The sequence below is a fragment of the Eucyclogobius newberryi genome, unplaced genomic scaffold, assembly GCF_026437365.1.
Source record: "Eucyclogobius newberryi isolate DKJ021-1_F unplaced genomic scaffold, fEucNew1.0.hap1 SCAF_11, whole genome shotgun sequence".
NCBI classification, from domain to species: domain Eukaryota; kingdom Metazoa; phylum Chordata; class Actinopteri; order Gobiiformes; family Gobiidae; genus Eucyclogobius; species Eucyclogobius newberryi.
In genome coordinates this window covers 19,408,549-19,430,857 of record NW_027315735.1, presented here as the reverse complement: position 1 = coordinate 19,430,857, position 22,309 = coordinate 19,408,549, and the positions used below count along the sequence as shown (strand labels likewise).

At 39.1% G+C, this 22,309-nt stretch overlaps 3 protein-coding genes across 3 annotated transcripts; 2 read left to right on the top strand and 1 right to left on the bottom strand.

Moving 5' to 3' along the window:
* The first annotated feature begins 481 nt into the window (after positions 1-481).
* LOC140347006 (UDP-N-acetylglucosamine transferase subunit ALG13) lies at positions 482-3,568 on the top strand. The gene is made up of 4 exons (XM_072433316.1): positions 482-690; positions 2,874-3,036; positions 3,202-3,340; positions 3,415-3,568. The coding sequence occupies exons 1-4, from the start codon at positions 586-588 to the stop codon at positions 3,524-3,526; spliced, it is 519 nt and encodes a 172-aa protein (XP_072289417.1). The 5' UTR covers positions 482-585; the 3' UTR covers positions 3,527-3,568.
* A 2,509-nt stretch (positions 3,569-6,077) lies between these two features.
* On the top strand, positions 6,078-15,285 carry sesn4 (sestrin 4). Its single transcript, XM_072437539.1, has 9 exons — positions 6,078-6,280; positions 9,792-9,989; positions 10,068-10,250; positions 10,325-10,570; positions 10,685-10,799; positions 10,912-11,036; positions 11,133-11,299; positions 11,388-11,532; positions 13,002-15,285. Exons 1-9 carry the CDS (start codon positions 6,215-6,217, stop codon positions 13,089-13,091), a joined length of 1,335 nt encoding a protein of 444 aa, XP_072293640.1. The 5' UTR covers positions 6,078-6,214; the 3' UTR covers positions 13,092-15,285.
* A 327-nt stretch (positions 15,286-15,612) lies between these two features.
* foxo4 (forkhead box O4) lies at positions 15,613-22,012 on the bottom strand. The gene is made up of 3 exons (XM_072437526.1): positions 20,348-22,012; positions 18,584-20,148; positions 15,613-18,487 (listed from the first exon to the last, which is right to left on the bottom strand). The coding sequence occupies exons 1-2, from the start codon at positions 20,795-20,797 to the stop codon at positions 18,613-18,615; spliced, it is 1,986 nt and encodes a 661-aa protein (XP_072293627.1). The 5' UTR covers positions 20,798-22,012; the 3' UTR covers positions 15,613-18,487; positions 18,584-18,612.
* Positions 22,013-22,309: the final 297 nt, after the last annotated feature.

Genomic DNA, 22,309 nt, shown 5'->3' with positions numbered 1-22,309 from the left:
ATACATCCACTTTTAATACTCAGTGCGTGTGATAGTGTACTCCAGCATATGTTCATGTATTTGTTCACACGGCAACAGATGGCAGCTTTTGGATGAAGGAAACTTGATTCCTTACACTTATATTGCGCTAACAGACAAAAGCGCTATTAGAGTCTAAATCCAAACAATATTATAAGGAAGCAGCAGCAGGTTGAAAAATCTGGTCCATCTTAAGCTGACCTTTGCTCCACAAATGTATCCAACTGTCTTCACAACATGAGGTTTCACACAACACAGGCTTCTGATTGTACAGTAAACAGTAAGCCTGCCTGGTACACCTTTTGAGATGAACAGTGAAATACAAACCACGTTAGTTTGTGGGAAGTTAATTCATCAAACAAAAATAGCGCATAGCTCACCGGACATACCTTAATTCGCTGCTTTATAGTGTACTTACCGTGTGTCACCGCTTGATGGCGACACTTCAGAAACAGTCATGACATATACGGAAGCAAGTTGTTTTTAGCTATTAGCCATGCGTTAGCGTTACGGCTTCACGTAAAGGCCAGGGACATAACTCAGTAATGTATCTAGAACATTGAACTGATGAGACTGGCTTATTTTTCAAGCATGAAGACCGTGTTTGTAACTGTCGGTACCACCAGTTTTGACGAGCTCATTGAAGCCATCACCAGCTCTGCGACTGTGGAGGTGAGAAAAAACACTGATATTAGAAGATTTCTGTAACGTTAACGTTACTCAATGTTTGAACGACCATAAGGTGCTGTCAGAGGGAGTCAAAAGGTCCAGGGTGCACTGTGAGGCATGCGTCCTAAAAGTAACTATTACAATCTGAGGGCTGTGGAGGGCTGGTTAAACACTGCAGTGGCCCCCGCACTGTTGCTTGAGTTGCTACTTGCGGTAAAAATCGCGCCAGCTTTTTTCCAGCTTTAAAATTCTCCCCGTTCAAATTTAAGTTATGTCCAACAGCATATGCAAACATCAGTAGAAAGGGAAATACAATTGTTAAATATATATAACCAGTTGTTTTAACATACTGTAAATAATGTATTGAAAGTAGCCTACAACATAATTGACAGGACGATGTTCGCTCATGTGTTCGCTGTACTAAACTCAGTAGCCAGTAGGTGTCCCTAAAGTACTCTAATGACAACTTTCCAAAACCATGCTCACTCAGTATAATTTATTTCTATGTAGGTATTGTTCATAAGTCACATATGTTCATAAATCACACAACATTGGTTAAAAGAAGCACCCTGATTAAACGTAAGACATTTGGAGAAAAATAAAATCATATTCTTAAGTGTGTGAGAACGTCTACTGAAGACATGTCCTCTTTTTACTTCGTTTCTCATAAATCATATTCATAAAGTTATACATAGGTTAATTTTCTCAATCTTGTATGGAAAGCTGCACCATTTTGAAGAACCATGGAAAGGTGCCAGAGACTGCAGGACATTGGGGATTTCTTTTTATTTTAATTTGCATTTTAAGTTAAAATACATATTGATACATTCTTTATGCTTTGTATAATAAAAAAGAAAAATCATTACATAAATGCTGTCACACATTTTTCATCAAGGTGCCCTTTATTTATTTCTATATTGTAAAGGTCATCCAGTCGATATATGAATTAAGCTACTTTTAATGCATTGTTTACAATGTGTAAAAAACTAAATCACATAAATACATAATCACACATTTTTCAAGTGCTATTTATTTATTTAGGTCAAATAAAACTGTCGACAATCTTGGATCAAAACGATACCCCTCTTTTCTCCACTATAAAGAAATCCCTTTAAAAAATGGAATCTGGTCCCATACTCAAGTCAAAGGATTGAACCTAGGTCATTTTAAAGGTCAGAGGGGGATGCCAGAATGAGATGATTTCAGTTTTTTGTACATTAACTTTGTATCCGGACATTTGACCAATTTTTTAAAGAAAATGCATCACATTAGGAATAGAAATCGATTGTAACCATGTGAATTGTTTTTTATTGTCTAATATACCGGGCCAATGGTTCCAAATACAAAGCAAACATGAGGGGAGACCAGGTGCAGCCCTGTTGGACCCCTCTTTCCAGAGTCAGTGGATCTTTCAGATGACCATTGATTTTAATTCTTGATGTTGGACCATTGTAAAGAGCCCCAATATATTTTACTATTAAATCGCCAATTTGAAATGTTATACTATATTAACACATTAACGCTGCTACTAGCTGGCCCCTGTCCAGCGTGTACCCTGCTTAAGGCCCATAGTCACTGGGATAGACTATGCGACGCTTAACAGGAACAAGCTGTTGAAAATGAATCAATTCATTTCTGGCTTGAAGTGCAAATTATAGGTTAAAAGTCACTTTCACTTTTCACTTTCACATATTTATGATTTTACTAAACAGTTTGACGATTTTGGTGTTTATAACTGTACTTCTGTTTTTCACTGTTGCCCTCCGAGACAACTTCTGTTGTGATTCTGGGTAAAAATAAATTGAGTTGAACTGAATTGAATGGCAGGATCTATACAATCAACCCAATGGCATCAGAAGTGTTACAAGTCGCACCCTGAATCAAATTTTAAAAAAAAATTGACAAAAATGAAAAAATAAAGAATAGACATTATTATTATTATATATTTGCAAGAAATACATTTGAATGACACTAAACATCAAAACCTAACAAAATTCTGTTATAAAAATCGTATAATTCATTATACAAAGGCAAACGCAGACGGGGGGTTGTAATATTGATTTCTGCTAGTTGGCCATATATATTTAAAGTACTTTAACCCTATAAGCCAGAAATGTTCTCATATTTTCATAGAAATTGGAAATCGTATGATGATGTTATGATCATAATTTACTATGAATGTGTAGGTTTTGAAAGCTCGTGGGTATGAGAAGCTGGTTCTTCAAGTCGGAAAAGGCACTGTTTTTCCAAGTCCTGAGACCTGCACAGAGATGACTCTGGAGACTTTTCGTTATAAAGACTCAATCGCTGAGGATATCAGGAGCGCTCATCTCATCATCAGTCATGCAGGTAATGCATAAAAGAAAATTATATAGGAATAGGATACAGGTTCATCAGGTCTTGACAGTAGGAAACCTGTTACAGGCAGTTCATTTTATCTTACAGAGGACACATAACATAACTTTATCTGCAATCATGAAGTTACTTGAAACAGAAGTTTGTTTTGGTCCATAGGTGCGGGGAGTTGCTTGGAGGCACTCGGTGCTGGCAAGCCTCTGCTGGTTGTTGTCAATGACAAGCTGATGAACAACCACCAACTGGAATTGGCCAGACAGTTGTACTCTGACTCCCATTTACTTTACTGCACATGCAGGTCTGTGTCCCCACACACACCACAAGGCTATTTACCAAAATGCAACTCTCACGTTATTTCTCCCCCTCTTTCAGCACCCTGACAGAAACACTGAGGACCATGGATATCTCTGTCCTCCAGCCCTTTTTGCTTGGACAGCCCCAAAACTTTGCAAACTTTTTAGACAAAGCTCTGGGACTAAAATGAGAGTTACATTTCAAAAACATTTTTTAGAGAACAAATAATGTAGTCTTGTTGTTTGTAAATCACATAGATGGAAATGTTCACCATCTTCTCTCTTTTTTACTCTGAGTAGGATCAGGCTTTGTGCTTTTGCTGATTAGTCTATTTGTTCTCGGCAGAAATCGAAGGCGTTCTATTGGTTCATGGTTGTGGTATTTAGAGATAAAAGTGGGAATTTTGTGGAAACCTGCAAGAATCTTTCAGTGGCAACAAAGCAGATCACACAAAATATACTGTACTTATAGTCCTTTTTATTAAGTTTTATTTAATCAGGAAGGTCCCACTGAGATTTTGAGATAATCAAGACGGATCCAATGGTTTGTTGATCATGAATCTTTTAAAGTATTGGGGTGTCGAGCAACGTTGTTCTGAACGTGGGTTTGTGTTTGACTTCAACCCGACTTGCTTTGACATCATGAGTTGGGATTACCAGCTGGAGCAGCCGCTGCAACTCTTGTGCTATTAATTATAATTAAAAGCTTATTTATTTACTAGGCCATGTTTGGATATTTCACTTAAACTTTAGTTTAAGCCTTTTACTGTGGCCCAATGCTTATGATTATCTTCCAGATGACTATCCGATCATTCAGACAAGGCACAGCTAAACACGAACACGCCTTCTTTTTCAGGGGGAGGAGCTTATTGCATATGTTTTAGTGGTAGGAGGAAACCTACACCTGCATGCAACTCCACACAGAAAGGTTCCATGCTGCCGGGAGTCAAACCCAAGACCTTCTTATTACGGGGTGAGAGTTCTAACCGCTGCACCACTGTGCTGCCCACGGTTATTGAATGTTTTGAATTCTGTGACCTCCCTCGAAGAAGACCTTTGTTTTCACTAACAAAAAGCAGATATGGTAAACACTATCGGCCCTCCGCCTAAAACAAACCATTTCTTTCATTTTCATTCTTTTATATCCAGGTCAAAGGTGTAATTCTACATACAAAACATGAATGTTATTATTTCTGATTAAAGTATATTTGTTAGTCTATGTGCTCTAAATTAAAAAATGTAAAACGTCCAACCTATTATTTAAAACTGATTGTTTCTTACCCAGGTATTATTAAACAACCCATGTGTAATAAATGATGAATTTGATAAAACATTTAAATAATGGGGTGCCATGATTTGTTTGCATCATAACTAAATGTAACTTTTGAATAAGTGCAGTATTTTTTAGCAAATTATGTAAAATGTTGTGGTTCTTACTTGCTATGCCTGAGGTTCACATGATGAGAGCATGTGACTTTAAAAGTATAATTGTGTTGTGCTCTCAGGCAATCTTGCTTTTTCTGAAAGGATGGTGTAAATGTCTAAAATCATCCCTATCTACAGTCAATTCCAGCCAGCCATCTGAAGCTTCAGTAGTTCTAGATGAGGGTAATTCTGTCAGGGGTCTTGTCAATCTGGGATGTTTACGTTAGCTAGGTTCCATCTCGTGGACGCCGCGTGCCAGTCCCTGCGGGGCAGACGCACTGTCTAAGAGAGAAAACTCCATACTAGCCACATGGCAGAGGAATCGCAGCTTGCTCCTAATGACAGTGGAAATGGGAATAGTGCATTAAGCATTTTGATATATTGTGTGCAGCCCTAGTAGTTCTCCTGCTTGTGCATAAACTTAATCATTGGTCACATGGGTTCTGTTTCAAGGATTTAGTTTAGTTCAAATTTTTACTTTGTTAACCCTGAAAAGTGATCACCTCAGAGTTTTCCATTTCAAAGAGAGTCAACCTAAAACCTGAGTCATTCACCATGGTAACTCATTCTGTGAACCTAGCCTGGTCTGGGGCAGGTTGTATTCCTCTAACCCAGAGTTTAATCTGTTTATGAAGTAAAGTGCTGATTTATAAACGTCCTGGGAAAACTTATGGATATATTATATAGTTCCATGGGAGAACTTTTATAAAGGAAGTTGATTCATATGCCACAGGCTTCAATTTAAAATATAAAATAAACTCACTCAACATCTGTGTTCATGTGTTTCTCAAAGTTGATCAAATTTAGATTTATTTGTTACCTTACTTTATCGAATCAAATATAAAAATAGCTTGCATGCAAATGCTTAAATATAAATAATAATAATAACAATGTATTTTCATGCAAAACATTAATAATTAAAGTGTATCTTTAACAGTCAAAATGGAATCTAACCTCTCCACAGTCTGCATCCTTTAACAGCCACAAAGCTGCATTGGCCCTATTCAAACCAAATTCCAAAGAGTATTGTACTGCATTGCACTGAATTTACATTAACCTTAAAATAAGTAGGTCTACTCTTTTTATGTTTATACTTTGTTCGGATTAAACACACGGTGTGATAAATGTTTGTGATTGTAATAAACCTATGGTTGTGACCCAGCAGCTGATTTCGAGGCTAATGCACATCTTCTGGTGGCTCTGTCTTGTTGCTCTGCTTGTTGTTTGCAGATGTTCATTAGCATTTGGACGTCTTCCTCGGGCTTGAGCCCCGCCCCTGCGCTCTGATTGGACGCACTGTTACTGGAGCTGTCAGCTCAGTCAGGGGAAGCTTTTCTCCGCTGCCTCCGTCGGACCCGCATCGGCAGTGAGCAGAAGGCAGCACTTTTGCCTTTGTCTGATGTCACTAAGGAAAGTACAAAGCTGCCTCCATGGAATAGCACTCTTTGTGAAAAATGATCATCTGCACGAGTAAGATGGAGTACCCCCTTAGAGCTCAGTGCCAGCGAGTCCAAAAACAGGTATGTTTATTGAGCTAATGCTAAACAAGTTCGTCCGTTTACAATTAATGCTAACTGCTACCTAAACGCAGAAAAGACTTCCCTTTAGTTGTGTCATTTTTTCTTTGGACTAATTAAGAGTAGTTGTAGTTTCAATTGAGCACTAATAGTTTACATTCTGTCTTTACCCATCTTGAAGCAAACCTTTGCACTGGCATTTCAAGTGTTTTCCAATTGCAGTGTAAGCTTTGCCATATTCTTAGTTGATCACTTAGTTCACGTACATCTTTGTGGTATTTTATTTTTATTTTTTAATCAACCTGTGATTACTCTGAACATGACTTCTTCTAAGTTATTTTATAAACCCTAAAACAATCTGGGTCTGGCCAAACAAACAATAGGCCATATCGTGGTATCAAGAGCTGTAAATCAAGTCAAGTGTTTGTCAATCTAAAGTTTTTTTTAATTGAAACGTTGTGTAGATTACGTTGGTTGAGGATTATTATGACATCATCAGGATTTGAGAAAAAGATGTGTACTGAGTAATGCAGTGCCATTGCTAACCATGAAAGAGAAACATGAATGACTCTTGTGGCTGTTCATTACATTTCCTCATCTCAAATAAAACGGTTTCACATGTAGAAGACATTAAATTGGCTTGCAGAGTGCTCTGCTGTTGGGTGAATTGGGCTGCCAATCAAAGTTGTTTTTCTCCTCTGTGACTGCTTTTCATTTTATAGCAGACAGGGGGCGCCGTTTCTAACAGGTTTGCTGCATGTTTTGAGGATTTTTTTTAATTTTGAGACATGTTTATCCAAACTGGTTTTGCATCCTTATCCGGACGGTGAGATAAGTAAAGCACACATGCATTAATGCAGTTACTGTTGTTGAGTAGATGGTTATCTTCAAACAGATGCTGCACAGTCTTTGACTTGTTTGGCTCATTATTTAGTATGTCTTGTGTAACCTCACTCATGCACAACTCTACTTGCACGCCATGTATTACTCTGAATTAAATATTGCATCTAACTTCATTACCCTGCACCACAATGTTTTGTTTGTGTTGTTGTAAGGGCACTAGTCCTACCCAGGCAGCTGTAGCTCCCCTCCCTCTCTCGCCTTGCTCCTCACCATAACCTCTCTGGGTCACTGGTTTGTTTTGGGCAGCTCTCTGTTCGAGTTCAGGTTGCAAGGAGCCAAAATCATCCTTATTGCTTCTTGTAAATCCAGAGGGTTGTTTAGTGGAGTGGGGGTGTGGCGCATGACAAGGATAGACCACTACTCATCTCTAGAGAGAGATAAGATGGATCACTTTTTGGGTCATGCTTACTCTTTTGCTGCTGCTGTGTTGTGAGTAAAGCTGTTGTAAATGCCTGTCCTTTTCTGCTGCTTGTACCATTCCTCCCTGTGCTGACGTCACATCTGTCTTTTTCCTGTTTTCTTTCTTTGCTATGATCAATGAACAACTTACTGCATGGCATCCTGTATTTTTGCCTTTCACTGCTTTTTAGGTCGCTGTTGTAGTTTGGTTAGTTTGGAAAGTGTTCGTATTAAACTAATTCTGCTTGACATAATGTGTTTTTCATTATTGCTGTGCCTCCTTTGATCAATATGTCTAGATCTATATTTGCAGACAAGCAATCTTTCTAAAATAAAGCAAACATTTAATTAAACTGACATATTTTTGTATAGGTAATCAACAGTATTATATAAACTTTAGGCAAACTTTATAAAACATTTGTGAAGTCAATAAATTTGGGCTGGGCACACTTTTGGTCAATAGTCAAATTTCTGTCTGAAGATCACACATTTGTACCTTTTGTGAATACTTTTAGTCTTGATCTTCATTCAAACTAATGTATGTATCACATGGCAAAGTAATTATTATTATTAATATTATTAATATTGTATATAGTATTATTGAGTCTGTTCTTTAGCGTTGAAATTACGTTTGAAATAACTTTAGTGTTAAAACTACCTGGACATGGTAGAGCAAAAACAGACTTTGTAGCTCATGAACATATCAAAGTAAATACTGATTCATTATTGAAGATTTAATAAAAACATTAGGTGAAATGTACAATCATACACAAATGAATCAAGTTTATCTATGCATCTAATGTACCGGTAGTCATAGTCTTTTAGACCTTTGGATCCCCAATAACAAATACATAGTAGTTCCCTTCCCTTTTGTTCCTGTCCTATGATGATGCTACCCCCAAAACACTCTCCTGCCTTACCCTTTGGCAACAAACTTTTAATTTTTTTTTCTATTCTATGTTTTGCTTAACAAACTAACCACTTTGTGATATCAATGTGTCATTTCCTGATGTGGGATGAACTTTAGTCTTGTAGTTGTCACACATGAAGGTGCATTTTTACTGTCACAAACTCCATGGTGTTACCACATTGTAACATAAGTTGTTGCAGAAGGACAACATTCTTCTGTGACTTCTGTCTGAATTCTTCTATGCCACAAATGTAAGAAGTAGTGATGGGAGATGCCACAGATTTTTTTTATTAGATCGAATACCAATACTAATGAGGTTTGTACTTTTGTAAGAGTAACACTACTTGTACAATAATATTACTCAAGTAGAAGTAAAAAGTAGTGGCCCAAATATTTACTCAAGTAAGGGTAAAGAAAATATTGTTGATAAAACAAATACTTGATATCCGAGTTATAGTTTGGATGTAACATGTATTTCAAATATGATTTTTGACCTGATGTTAATGTAATCGGACAGACAAACCATTTAATAATGCACCATTTGTGGTATTCCCAAATAATAGACACAAAAAACAAATCATATCTGAATGTAAGGTGTAAGAGTTGGAAGCATTATTGCCACTTTAGTCACTAGACTAACTTCCAGTGAGAAGAGTAACCAAAACTTTTACTCTAGTAAGAATTCTAATTGTTGAATTGTTAGTTCAAACAAAATATCACTCAAGTCGGATTAAAGGTATGTGGAGCAACTTCAAAAAGTAAATGTAACAGAGTACTATTTTATTCTAACCTTAAAGCTTGATATTGCTTAGGACTAAGCTTGATGTGGCAGTGCCCTAGATTGTAACTCGAGCCACTTGTCTTTGCTGACTGTGTGATTGACACCTGTTTTTTTTTTTAACACATCTATACATCATCCTATGGGGGTCGACAGACAAAGTTTCTGCCTAAGCTTGCGTACGTCTCTACTTGCTATTGCCTGTTCCGGCTCAGTGAGTCTCTAAGGTTTGTTCTGTTAAAGAGTGATTTTGACACACTGACTTTGAATGGGCTGTATTTAGGTCAAGGGGCGGAGCCCTAAGTCGGATCAGGGGAAAACTCTTGGTTGTTGTGGGGTGAGTGAAATGTCATATGGAGGTACTGCACAGATATACATAGTACTGGATTCCAGATATCAGTTTGTCACATTAAGTAACAAACACCACTCCCCTGTGACATGAGTATATATGTTTTAAGTTGCAGTTGTTTAACCTGTTCGTGTCAGAATAACTTTAATGGCAGTGTGGTGTGATTGTTTTACAGGTAATGGGAAATGGTGAGAAGGAGTGGGTGTCGCTGCTCTTCATGAAGGCGCTGGTCAGCAAGGGTAGTGTGGACACTGTGGCCCAAAAGATGGCCACTCACCCTCAGTATCTGGAGAGCTTCTTGCGCACACAGCACTACATCCTGCACATGGATGGCCCACTGCCGTTGCACTACCGCCATTACATCGCAATCATGGTCCGTGCGCAACAAACATGAACGGGTTTAGTATTAGAATAAAGTAATGTTTGAGCTTATTGTTTCCTTCTGATGCAGGCCGCAGCTCGACATCACTGTAACTACCTGGTGCACCTGCACTCGGCCCAGTTCCTGAGGGTAGGAGGAGACCCTCTGTGGCTGCAGGACCTACAGGCTGCTCCACCTCGGCTGCGCCTTCTGGATCAGATCAACAAGGTCCTGGCTCACCAACCCTGGCTCACATCCTGTGCACATATACAGGTACGTACCTGACGCTGTTTCCCAAAATTAAAAGACTTAAACAATTAAACTTAAAATCCTCTCCTGATGTCCAGGTACTGTTAAAGTCTGGTGAGCAGTGCTGGTCTCTGGCCGAGCTAGTGCAGGCTGTGGTCATCCTGGCCCACTGCCATTCACTTTGCAGCTTCGTTTTCGGATCTGATGCTGAGTTAAACTGTGCCTCATTCTCCAAATCGCCCAGTGGTACCATGCCAAAATACTGTCCTTTTGATGGTTCCAATGGCAACACCAATGTGCCTCAGTCTCTGACCCCACCTCCTGACCTCATAACACACCGGAGGGTAACCGCCTTCTCCTACTTGCTCTACAAAATATTTAACATTATAACTATGTATAACATAGTTTTGTTTGGGGGGTTTTCAACCGGTGATAAATGGTATTTTGCTTATTCTCAGTCTCTAGATTCCAGCAATGACATGACGTGTTTAAAGGAAAGGATTCAAAAGTCTCAGGAGGAGTGTGAGAAGCGAGAGGAGCAGCTGATACAAACGCAGGCACTCCAACAAACTGGTGAGTTATAAATGCGGGCTCTGAACTGTTCTGTTCACTTCCTGCACAGAAACATGAGCACATGAGCAAATGGTCTTCATTTTTTCATTTCTGACACGTTATATTATGTTAGATCTGGAAGAAGAGGAGGAGGTGATCTGCTTCACAGACTCATCCCGTTTTATCACTGATCCTGACTTCTGCTATCAGGAGTTTGCCCGGCGAGTAGAAGACCCCTATCAAGTCTTGAGAGTCCAGGTCCAAGCTCTTTATATAATGACATGCTATATAAGTCACCTTTCATGTAAAATACATTATTTAATTGAAAAGGTGTTTTTTTTTTATGATTTTCAGGACTTTTCATGGGAGGACCATGGCTTCTCATTGATTAATCGGTTGTATTCAGACATTGGGCACCTTTTAGATGATCGTTTTCGAAGCGTGGCCACTCTCCCATCTTTGCACAGTTATGACCTAAGAAGGGCAATCTGGAACTACACGCATTGTGTTTTAGGAATACGGTGAGTGTAGTTACAAGAGGCTGAATACAGTTTTAGTCTTAAATCCAATGCCAAACAATCCACTTTTTGTCTGCATTTGTGACTGAAGGTATGACGATTATGATTATGGCGAGGTGAACCATCTTTTAGAGCGAGACCTTAAGTTTTACATCAAAGCTGTGGCTTGTTTTCCCGACTCCACCAAAACATCAATGTGCTTGCTCAACTGGACCTCACTAAAACCTTCAGAACGGGTATGAAAAACTTTTATTTGTCACACAAAAATGGTAAAAAAAAAAAATACCATGTGAAATTATGTGAGTTTTAGTGGAAATTAAGTTATAAATCTCAAAATTGTACTGCATATACATTACAGCATGGTGTTTTGTTTTCTGAATTTTAAATTATCTGCTTTTAAACATACACTGAGACTCTTAAGTTGGTGGGAAGAAGTCAGTGTGAGGTGTAGGCATTTCCAGGGTGCACAGCGCTTGTTGCTGGACAAATGTGTGTATTACAATTTATAGCTTTACTTGACTCACCATGTCAGGTTTATGATTTAAAAGTCCTAATAACTGATATCATTATCCATATCTGAAATGCTACAATAAAGTTAATTTAACTCTAAAACATCAGTTTTTTAAGTTTACTTTTTTGTGTCTTTTTAGGCCCGAGCCACAAGAGGGCTTGGGCCTATTGATCTGTACGACTGCGTCCCGAGTGGCAATTGCCATGGCGATCACCCAGTCGCCACTGGCAAAAACAAGGGGACATGCATACTTACTCTTACTTACTAAAAATTGGGAAAATTGCTCCAATTTGAGCAAAATAAATCTGATTTGGACGAAATTAGAATCAGTTGTTAAACTGATTCAAGAGGCGCTCCCTACAGAGTTACATTTAAATTTATAGAAAGAAAACAAAGCATTATGACAATGGTAAAAATGTTGCCCAAAATTCAATTTTGGTGTCCCGGATGCCTCCTGGGATTTTGTACGTTGTAGCCGTAGCGATGACAGAAACCTCCCATGTTATTCCAATGGAAAAATTGCCTAACCTCCCATGCACGGGAATATTTTTTTTCTGTTCTTCCAAAATTCATGACATTTTACACACAATTCGATTTTGGTGTCCCGATCAAAAAAGCCAAATGGACCCATGCCGTATTTTGGACGGCGTAGCCATAGCAATGACACTAACCTCTCATGTCATATTAATGGGGAAATAGACAAATCTTGGAAATATGCAAATACTCTCTGTACTTTAACAAACTCCTCCCTGGGCGTTTGCTCAATCAACTTTAAAGGTGAGCGGGTCATCAAAATTAATCACATTTTTTAATCAAGTGTTACCATTTCTGTGCGGCAGAGCTGCAAATTTGACTGAAAATTATTCATTTGCACTGGTTATGCACAGCATTGGCCTTGTCCAATGTCTCGCTGTATGTTAAGTTCTTATATAACACACTTAAGGGCCTGTCAGCACCATTTTTATCAAGTTGAAAGTGCAGAGTACGAACCCCGGCGATGGATGCGGCATCCCTTTGTGTTGGATGCCGCTTACAGCATTAATTTAACAAATATTTACGTTTTCGAGAGTATAAAGTGTGTTTCTAGATTTTATCACTAATATAAATGATCAGTTAAACACATTGGCTTCTTCTCCCAGAGTGTGTGACATCATGACATTCTCAAATCTAAACACAGGTTTTTGTGTCCCTCAGATACACCTGAACTTGTTGATATTGGAGGCGCGGCTACAGGCGGAGCTGTTGTACAGCCTCCGGGCCATCACTCAGTACATGATTCTATGAGTTTTCCCTCTGCAGCGGTACTGATGCCTCACCAGCGCATTTGGGCTCACATGGGACGACAGCAGCACTTTGAGGGAGACCCAAGAATTTTGCATTTTTTTAGTGTGCAATCCTGAGCTTATAACTGTTGTCAGACATCTGGGCTTTATCAAATGTGCAATTACAGCTAGTTTATTTTCCAGTAGCAAAGGTCAAGAGTCCTTTCAAATAACTGTTACTGACATTTGCATCTGAAATATGTTTTTCTATCATTTGAATGTCAATGGGAGGTTGATTTTGTTTGGGACAATCTTCATCTAAGTTTTGGTGAGGGGCTGTATTGGACTGTTGGACCCAGGTTTTACACTCCCTTAAGACAGTGGTTCTTAACCATGGGCCGGGACCCCCATAGGCATCACAAAATGATCTGAGTGTTCCCAGATTATATGAGGGAAAGGTTTATACCAAAGTCTTAAACAAGGCTTGATACCCTTCAAATGCAGTAGTTAATGTAGAGTATTATTTGTTGCCCGACCAAAATTCATTTACCTAAATCCTCAGAATAAAATCAGACATTAAGCAGGAGGCTACATAATCACTTTGGCCTACCTTTTATGTTTTGGTTTGTGAACAACCACGATTGTAGTTTTGGGGGTTATGCTGGAAAAACATTGAGAATCTGTCTTTAAGATATTGTAACAAATCTGACCAGAACTTATGACATCGCCATAGTTACTTTTATTTAAAAAGTAACTAAAAAGCACTTTTTAACTTTAGATATTTTTATATTGCAAAGTAGCTTGTGTTGTAGGTGTGACACTATGGAGGACCAAAAAGTATATAATTGGAAATAAATAAAGGAAAAGTGAATAGAAATATGTAAATAAATACATACATCAAAGCAGGGCTGTCCAAACTTTTTTCATTGTTGACATTGTTTCGATGAGCTTCCATACCTTTGATAAGACTTGGAACATTAATATTAGGTCTGTATAACATGAAAATGCTTGATTTTTCTTCAAATTTTACAGTAAAACAACTGCATGAAGCCGTAGGGCCAACAAAAAATTGTCTGAGGGCCATTGAAAAGCCAAAGAAATATTGTTTTTTTACATTTCTGTATTGGTTTATTTTTACATTTATTTTTACACTTGTTTTAAATTATTTCCACATTTATTTTCATATGTATTTATTCTTGAATCTATTTATTTCCACTTTTATTTCCATTTTCACTTTTTCCACTTGGTATTTCTGTCATTTAAATACTTACATGTAAATAAACTTTGGGACTCTCCCCTTTACTGTTTATGTTTAGACACTGCATCTCTTTGGGACAATTACTTTTACTGTTCGCTGTAGTAAAAGTAGTAGTTGTCCCAAACAGAAGCACTAGGCGCATTCATCCAGACGAGGCGCAGCTGAAGAATGTACCTTCTGTCTGAACATAAACGGGAAGGAGAGTTCCAAAGTCCTGTTTTCTTAACTGGTTAAATAAAGGTTTATAAATAAATAATTAAATCAGAAATGTAAAAACAAACTTATTTTTGCTTTTCAGTGACCAGTAAATGCATGTATTTACATTATTAATTATATTTTTGTTCAGGTTTCGTTTATTTCCAATTATGTAATTTATGGTCTTCTTATATGAGCAAAACAAAGGATTTAGCCTCTCCATTTCATTGCCGCCCATCCAGGCAACTGCTGTTGAGACTATGGCCACAACACAAACAAACATTTGACCGTATTTGGTCATAAAGCTAACTTTTTTAATACTTGGCAAAAAGTAAGAACAAGAAACTCCTAGTAATTGAAAAATAGAGAATAAAAATGTCAAGTAATTGATTGCTGGGTCGTAAATATGATTTTGCAAACTAAAAACAAAAATGTTATTTTTTCTTTTTTACATTTTGTTTGTGTATGTAACACTAGGACCTGTATGTTGGCTTGCCAAGACTGTGTGAAAATGTGTTAACAGTTTAGAGGGCTGGATCTGGATACATATCGATAAATGTGAGAAATCCAGGTGCCTTCATGTCAAATTTGGGTGCTACTGAAACCAAGATTTCGACTGACCTTGGGCATATAACGGAACTATCATCTGACAATTGCAACAAAGTCGGCACCAGTACCTTTTAGGAAGCTGTGTACTAATTTTCTTTCAAATTCAAGAGCCTTGGACACATGTGATTGTAAATGTTCAACTTTGGTATACAATTGAAAAATAAACTTAATACAAATTAATTTAGTTCAGAATACAATTGTAAAAGACATAGAAAGACTTGAAAATGTGAAGATTTTTTTTTTCTATAAAGATATTCTATTAAAGTCCTTGTTTTGTTTTTATTTCAAGTGTTTGAAGGAGTTTGTGTCTTTACCAGTATTTGTTATGAACAAATGCATCACAATGCCGCTTACCAATTATTTTCATGCTTTGCAAATCTTAAATGTATTATATCTGACTTGATTTCATCAACTTGAAAAAACATCTTTGTTCTCGAAGCCAAAGACTAATCTAAACTAAACACAACCAAAAAACAAAATTGGTCTATTGATTTTATTGAAATTATGTCTGTTATTTCCGACTGACTTTATATTTTGTAAAAATTAAAAACATTGGTTCAGCCGAGAGGAGAAAGAAAAACTATTAACAAAGTCATGACTTTATTGGCTTATGCACGTTATGCCCTTCCCACCCACCAACCCATGGAAAATGAAATAAAAACCTAGCCAAATTATAAAATGCTGTTACTGGGGCTAATGTGTAACATGTATCACACGCAAGGCGTACCAATAATCTACTTTAAAAGGATAAAATATGTAAAACATTACACCTGCCAGATTGTATGCAGTAGATATGCATTATCTGCAAATGTTTCCAAAACAATCAACTGCACATCTTTCTGAATGAATAGTAAATATGTATTTTTCCCATGCACTTTAAGTTCTTTTATTCAATTAAGTTGTAGATGATATTTGATATCTATAAAAGGGAAAAATAATGAAAAGATGCAAGGGACTAATGATTGTTTACTAATTTATGTTTACTAATCGAATTACATTTTGTTCTTACGTAACTCTCGGTAACCTTGGTATTTAAAATACCATTGTATTAAAGTGTGCTCTGAGACCGTTTTAGCACCATTAATATAATCTGTGAAAAAGAGAAGAGTGCTTAACACAAAACATATTCACAAAACTACAGTATAACAATGATTATGAAGAGTAGAACTCCAGGGACCTCATAGGGCATGACCCTATGAGTTAACTACCAACAACAAAACATATGCTTTAAAGGAAAATAGGGCAAAATTAAATCTATTACAGAGTTTACATGCTATAGTATCCAAACATTGGCAGTCAAAAGATAAAACAAAAACAAGCAATATACAGAGCAGGGATTGTTTCCCAACAACACTTCAAGACTCCCAGTCAGCCTTGAAAAAAATAAAACAATAAATATTCAATGCATTCTAATGTGGCCTGATTTCTTGCCAAAAGGCACCACAGCTTCTTTTGAGATGTTTGAGACAATGAGAAGTTTTTACCCTTTAAGGCGTTCTTTTGTGGAGTTTCTTGGTGTATGCAAAAAAAAAATAAGTTAAAAAAAACGAATACATGCCATACGTTGTGAATTATAGCGGTCATGTTTTGATTCACAATTGAACTACCCTTCGTTGTTGTCATAGGCTGAAGCACTCCCTAATGCCAGTCCAATACAGTATTAGTGTTCCTTTGGTTATGTAAAAATCTACATGCATCTGATCCTTTACAAAAATAAAAGTATAGAAAATTACCATTAAAATGTTGTAAAAAAACATTAGTAATATATTTATATTTTCTAATATCTCGTTTATTAGCTCAATCTAAATTGTATATTAAAACTATAATCAAATATATTCTTTTTGTCATCACACACTATAAATTCCTTGAAAGTTAGTATTCAATAATCAAAGTGTGAGGATATTGTGTCATGCCGCACCCTTGCACCACTAATATCAGGAGTAAATTAAGAAGCATAAACCTTCAAGAAGTGATTTCAAATTATCCTTCAGGATTCTGCAGTGTTCTCCTGATAAATCTGCATAGAAAGACAGTTTGAGTACATGTGCAATCTGTACATAACATGCATACAGGATTTAGACTCTTGTTAAACCTTTAGAAATTGTTTAACATTCCAGGGATGAGGGGACCCTGTGAAGGGAACCTAAGTGCTCTAGAAATGCACAGAAAAGTATAAAATATTAGGTAGTACATCAGACAAAGAAGCTGGACAGCTGTCTCAGACAACATAATAATTTGCCAACTTATCACCCAAACCATAGTTAAATAACTACCTAAAATGCCCCATTTTGTAATTCAGAAATCAGTGTACTTCATTTTCTGAGTTGAACTGCCCCTTAAAAGGCTTCAAACTCTCTGACTGACATTTGAACACACTGAATGGTAGCAAAATGTTTGCAAATACATACCATTGTCAACATGAAAGGCCTTCTACTATACGTTATTCAGGCTTTTAGAGGGATGGCCATTTCATGCTTTTAAACATGATTGAAAGTAAAAAACTAAGAATAAAAATAAGTACAAACACTATTATTTTGGTTAATGAGGCTATGCCAACTAAAATTGGTTCTTAGATTGGATATTTCTTCAGTTTTAGCACTGACATGATCAGAATGATCTAGGTGGTGTAGAGAACAGAGGAGCACTTGCTGAATTTACACCTGATTATGTAGACTATTACGTATACCTATTACGTATGAACAGAGCTTCTAGCGCTCTCAGTGATGATTATTGTGAGTACCAAATGCTCAAAGGGTCTGTCCACATAATACAGGACTTTTGAATATAACACTTTCAACGTTATCATTACAAAGAAAATAATACATCAAAATCTGTGTAGATAGCGCTTAGCCAAATTGCAGGTAAATACCTCAGACTGGTCTCATCACAGTCTATGGACCACGCCTCAAAGGTTTTCACTTGTGACATCAATGAAATCTCTTTGGACATAGGAAGCGCAGCATTGTGGTCAATCTGCTTTTGATCAATATTTCAACTTAACAGAAGACAAGTCACTTCCATGTACAAACAAGGAGTCAGAGGTACCATTTCTTCTGTAAAACATTAAGGGTTTAACCCCATGGAAATGCCTAACCCTCCAAAACAATGAGTCAACTTGTCTTTGTCTACTTAAGACAAAATTGAGAAAAATTACAAAAGAAAAGATGTCCAGGTGCCAATCCAAGTACTGAATTAGTGCAGAGAAGCTTGGGACTCCTCTTGTCTTCTGCATGTCTTGGCACATGGCAATAATGAGGTCTGACTTTGTTAGAAGGTATTTTCAATCCGTATCTTTATCCAGTGAGGACGATCAATGCACCAATCATCTTGTCATTGTTATAAATGACAATCATTACCTGCAAAACAATAGGGAATGGATAAATTGTATTTTTATTGTGCTTTAAGTAAATTAACGCTAGCTACATCACAGTGATCGTACATTAGTACTGTACCTGGCTTGTGGATGCAGCCTACTGAAGACTTAGCTGGGCACCCAGTTGTGGGAAGACCCCTGTGTGGAGGCAGGCCCCGTGTAGCCTTGGGTGTCTGGGAGTATGGGGTCAAAGTTGAAGTCAATGCCATCCATGAGGTCAGTGTTGATGATGTAGTCCACATCACAATCCAGATTTTCGGTGAACATGTCAATGTCCAGGTCTGTAGGCAGTCGATCTGTGGTCTGGAAGCAGGAGGATGCACCATACTGACCCATCCCCTGTAGGCCCATATTGGGATTGGCTGAAGGGACGCCCCCCTGGTGATGAGAACCCACCACACCTATGCTACTGTGCTGCGCTTTAGGGCCTGAGAGGTGGGGTGTGTCTGAGGACAGGCTGGAGAGCATACCCATGTTAAGGCCTATCACATGGTGGTGCTGCTGCTGTTGGTGAAGGTGATGAGCTTGTTGCTGCATTTGAAGGGCCATGGGGGCCACAGTGTTGGGCTCCATGCCCTTTCCCATCAGCAACGGCCCAAGTGATGCTTTGGACCGGACACCCACCATAGATGAGCCCAGACCCATCAGCCCCACACCCCCTGGATCCATTTGAGACAGGAGGACCTCGCTGGGAGGGGGAGAGTCTGATGTCAGTAGTGCCTCCAGACTCGATGGGACATGGTTAAAGTGGTTGCTGCCTCGAGAGGAGCTGGACATGGCGTTGGACATGGCGTTGGACATGGCGTTGGACATTGAGCTGGACATTGAGCTGGACATTGAGCTGGACATTGAGCTGGACATGGCGTTGGGCAAAGGGTTGAACAGGGAGTTGCTGAATGAGGCCTCCTTGCTACTGGGACCACACTGGGAAACTGCAGCAGAGGTATTGCTGTGAGGGATAGTCTGTGGGAGAGTGGAGGAGTGCCGCTGATGAAATGAGGAGAAGCTGGATCCCCGAGGTAACAGAGTGGAAGCAGAGGGCAGAGGTGTGGGGGGTGCCGGGGGGGCAGTGCTGGGACTGGCTCCACCCTGAGCTGTCATCAAAGTAAGGCCATCAATCAGGTCCAACTCCTCCATTAAGGTCTCTGTAAGAGTCGGGGTCGCATATCGTCCCAAAAGACTGTCATCGGGAAGGTTATTGTCATCTTCCTGTCCCGGAGCGATAGGGGACAAACGGCCACTCAGTGTGCTGGCATTAGAGCTGGTGCGGGGTCTGAAGGTGGTCCACATGTCCGCATCGTCCAGACTGCCCCGAGATGATGGGCTGTTGCTGTTCACCCATTTGGAAAACTGTTGGGAGGAGTTTGGACTGTCAGATCCTGCGGAGGCTCCATTACCCTCCGTCTGCAGCGTGGTGCCAGAACTAGCCAGTCCTGCGGCAACTGCCTGCTTCTTAGTTTGCTTTGCACGCATGCGGCTCTTCAGGAGCTTGCTGCTGTTGTCCATGGATGCTGCTCTGCGCCGAGGAGCTTTCCCAGTTTTACCTCCCTCTGGGTTGAGCATCCACCATGAACTCTTACCAGTTGACTCATTGTGCACTCTCAAAAACTTGTTGTGGAGTGATAAATTATGGCGGATTGAATTCTGCAAATAAAAAGGGGGGAAAATGGCAAAGGATAAATATAAAATAAATATAATTTAAAATATTAAATCAAATCTCTCCATACAATAACTAGTTATTAATCAATCAATTATTAAAATGTCAACAAGTTAAGGAATTATTTTACTCTCACACAATAATATAAATAATTAGACAATATTGAGTGTCGAGGACTGACTTTACCTTCCAGCCTGCAGAGCTATTGCTGTCTCCTTTGTCTCTAAAATAAGGCACTGTTTTCACCATCCACTCATAGATCTGGGCCAGTGTAAGCCTCTTCTCAGGTGAGTTCTCGATTGCCTGACTGATCAGATCTGCGTAGCTCTGGTTTCCCCACGCGTTGCGGCGTGATGACCCTTTCCGTGGTGTTGCTGCGCCCCCTCCCACACTGGGCACAAGTCCACCCTCTGTTGCCGCCGCAGACTTTTCGTACTCGAGTGCGATTTGCTGCGTGTCAGGCTTGTCCTCGTCCGCGGGCGGAGTACCGGAGGCGGACTCGGTGCCTTCGGTGCCCTCGGATTTGACCACGGAGAGGTCCGGTCTGGGGAGAGGCCAGGTGCATGACCGCGGTCTACTTTGGGGCTCAAAATCTGGGTCAATCGGGGGCAAGTTTGACTCCTCCATCATGGCCATATCCAGTGCCTCCCAATTTAAAAGTAGAGGCCACTCAGAACATGTACCAATAACTTTGAAGCGCACAAAAACAGTCTGGTTCAGTGATGAATGTAAACAATGGGTCCACGAAAAGAGGCGTAATCATCCGACCACACCAATCGCTTCAGTTAATCCTCAGATTGGAGATTAGGGAACCCAAATAATCTTCTTAATAGTAACTATCATAAAGCTTCCGATATAGAGCGTAAGAGTCTCTTTGTTTGAATGAAATAAACAGCGAGTGAGGGACAACTTCCCAACTACAGCCACTTCTTACAGAAATGAAACTAAAATATCCAAACGTTAAATTGAATTAACAATCAAATATAGGCCTACTTATATTGGAGCGCATTCGTTTTCCACTGATAAAAGTGTGGTATTTGTAAAGTCCAGAGCGGTCTAACAGAGTATCTGACAGACTTTTACACAGGAGCTTCTCGGGGTCCCGTCTCCACTTGTAAACAACTCAATGTCCGTCAGTAAGTTTACTTTGAATTCCACTTTAAAAACTTACTATGTGCTATGCATGAAACGAAACGTGTGCTTTTTTATGAAATGGATGGTCTATTAGCTAAAAAAACGTATAAAAACAGTTGCCTTTAGCCCGCGCAAATGATTCCAAGTAAACATAAAGTCAAGCGATACAGCACGAGTCCCTTTCTCGGTGGTTTACAGTCCAGTCCTCGTGTCTCAGGTCTGTACTATCCGCCACATTGCGAACGGGCGCATGTCACCATCTGCCATGTTTCTCCACTATGCCGCGGCACGATGCGCCAAGAAGCACTTAGTAAACCATTTAGATTGAAGAAAGAGCTCTAGTTGGTTCTTCTCCGTCCACGCGCCTCAAAACTATAAAGTAGTTGTGAATGGGTTACGTAAGGTCTACTTTCCAGCGCTTAGGTCGCCAATCGCCGCAGTTTGGAAAGCGCACGATAGCCGCGGTAATGTTAGCCGCTTAAGCTCCTGCTACTCCAGAGTTAACATTCCGCGAAAAAACTCAAAAAAACACCACTCAAACTTCTTCTAAGTAGTTGACCTTCCACTGGTCGAATTTGTTGAACGTATAATCGCAGATTTGTTTCCAGTCGTCCACTTCTTTGCCGATTTTGACTTGTTTTGTTTTGTTTTGACTCGAGGCGAAGACTCCCTTCTGACGTCTGTTTACCACTGTCAGGCAACACGGTGTACGCATGCGTACTGGGGGATTCTGGGAAACTGAGTTCCGGTACTCAAGTAAACATCGACTAAGGACACACAATTTGTAGTCGTTTCAGTACATTACATAATACTTTGCGAAAGACACTCTTACGAATAAGAAGGTCAATAAGTAACTGATTTTACAGGTCTGTTTGTGAGGAAAAAAGTTGTTAATTTAAGATATTTGTCCCAAAATGGGCAGACTGCAGTGTTACATTTAAGAACAAGTGACACTGACGATTATGACTTATACTTTAAACTGGAATTACACTAGTGTTCGGCATCACAAGGGAC

Bases quoted from the DNA above. Each gene is read 5' to 3' on its own strand.
- LOC140347006 (XM_072433316.1), top strand. From the start codon at position 586: ATGAGACTGGCTTATTTTTCAAGCATGAAGACCGTGTTTGTAACTGTC. The intron at 691-2,873 runs GTGAGAAAAAAC...ATGAATGTGTAG, and splicing joins CCAGCTCTGCGACTGTGGAG to GTTTTGAAAGCTCGTGGGTA. The intron at 3,341-3,414 runs GTCTGTGTCCCC...CCCCTCTTTCAG, and splicing joins TTACTTTACTGCACATGCAG to CACCCTGACAGAAACACTGA.
- sesn4 (XM_072437539.1), top strand. From the start codon at position 6,215: ATGATCATCTGCACGAGTAAGATGGAGTACCCCCTTAGAGCTCAGTGC. The intron at 6,281-9,791 runs GTATGTTTATTG...ATTGTTTTACAG, and splicing joins GCCAGCGAGTCCAAAAACAG to GTAATGGGAAATGGTGAGAA. The intron at 9,990-10,067 runs GTCCGTGCGCAA...CTTCTGATGCAG, and splicing joins GCCATTACATCGCAATCATG to GCCGCAGCTCGACATCACTG.
- foxo4 (XM_072437526.1), bottom strand. From the start codon at position 20,797: ATGGCCATGATGGAGGAGTCAAACTTGCCCCCGATTGACCCAGATTTT. The intron at 20,149-20,347 runs GTAAAGTCAGTC...TTTTATTTGCAG, and splicing joins ATAGCTCTGCAGGCTGGAAG to AATTCAATCCGCCATAATTT.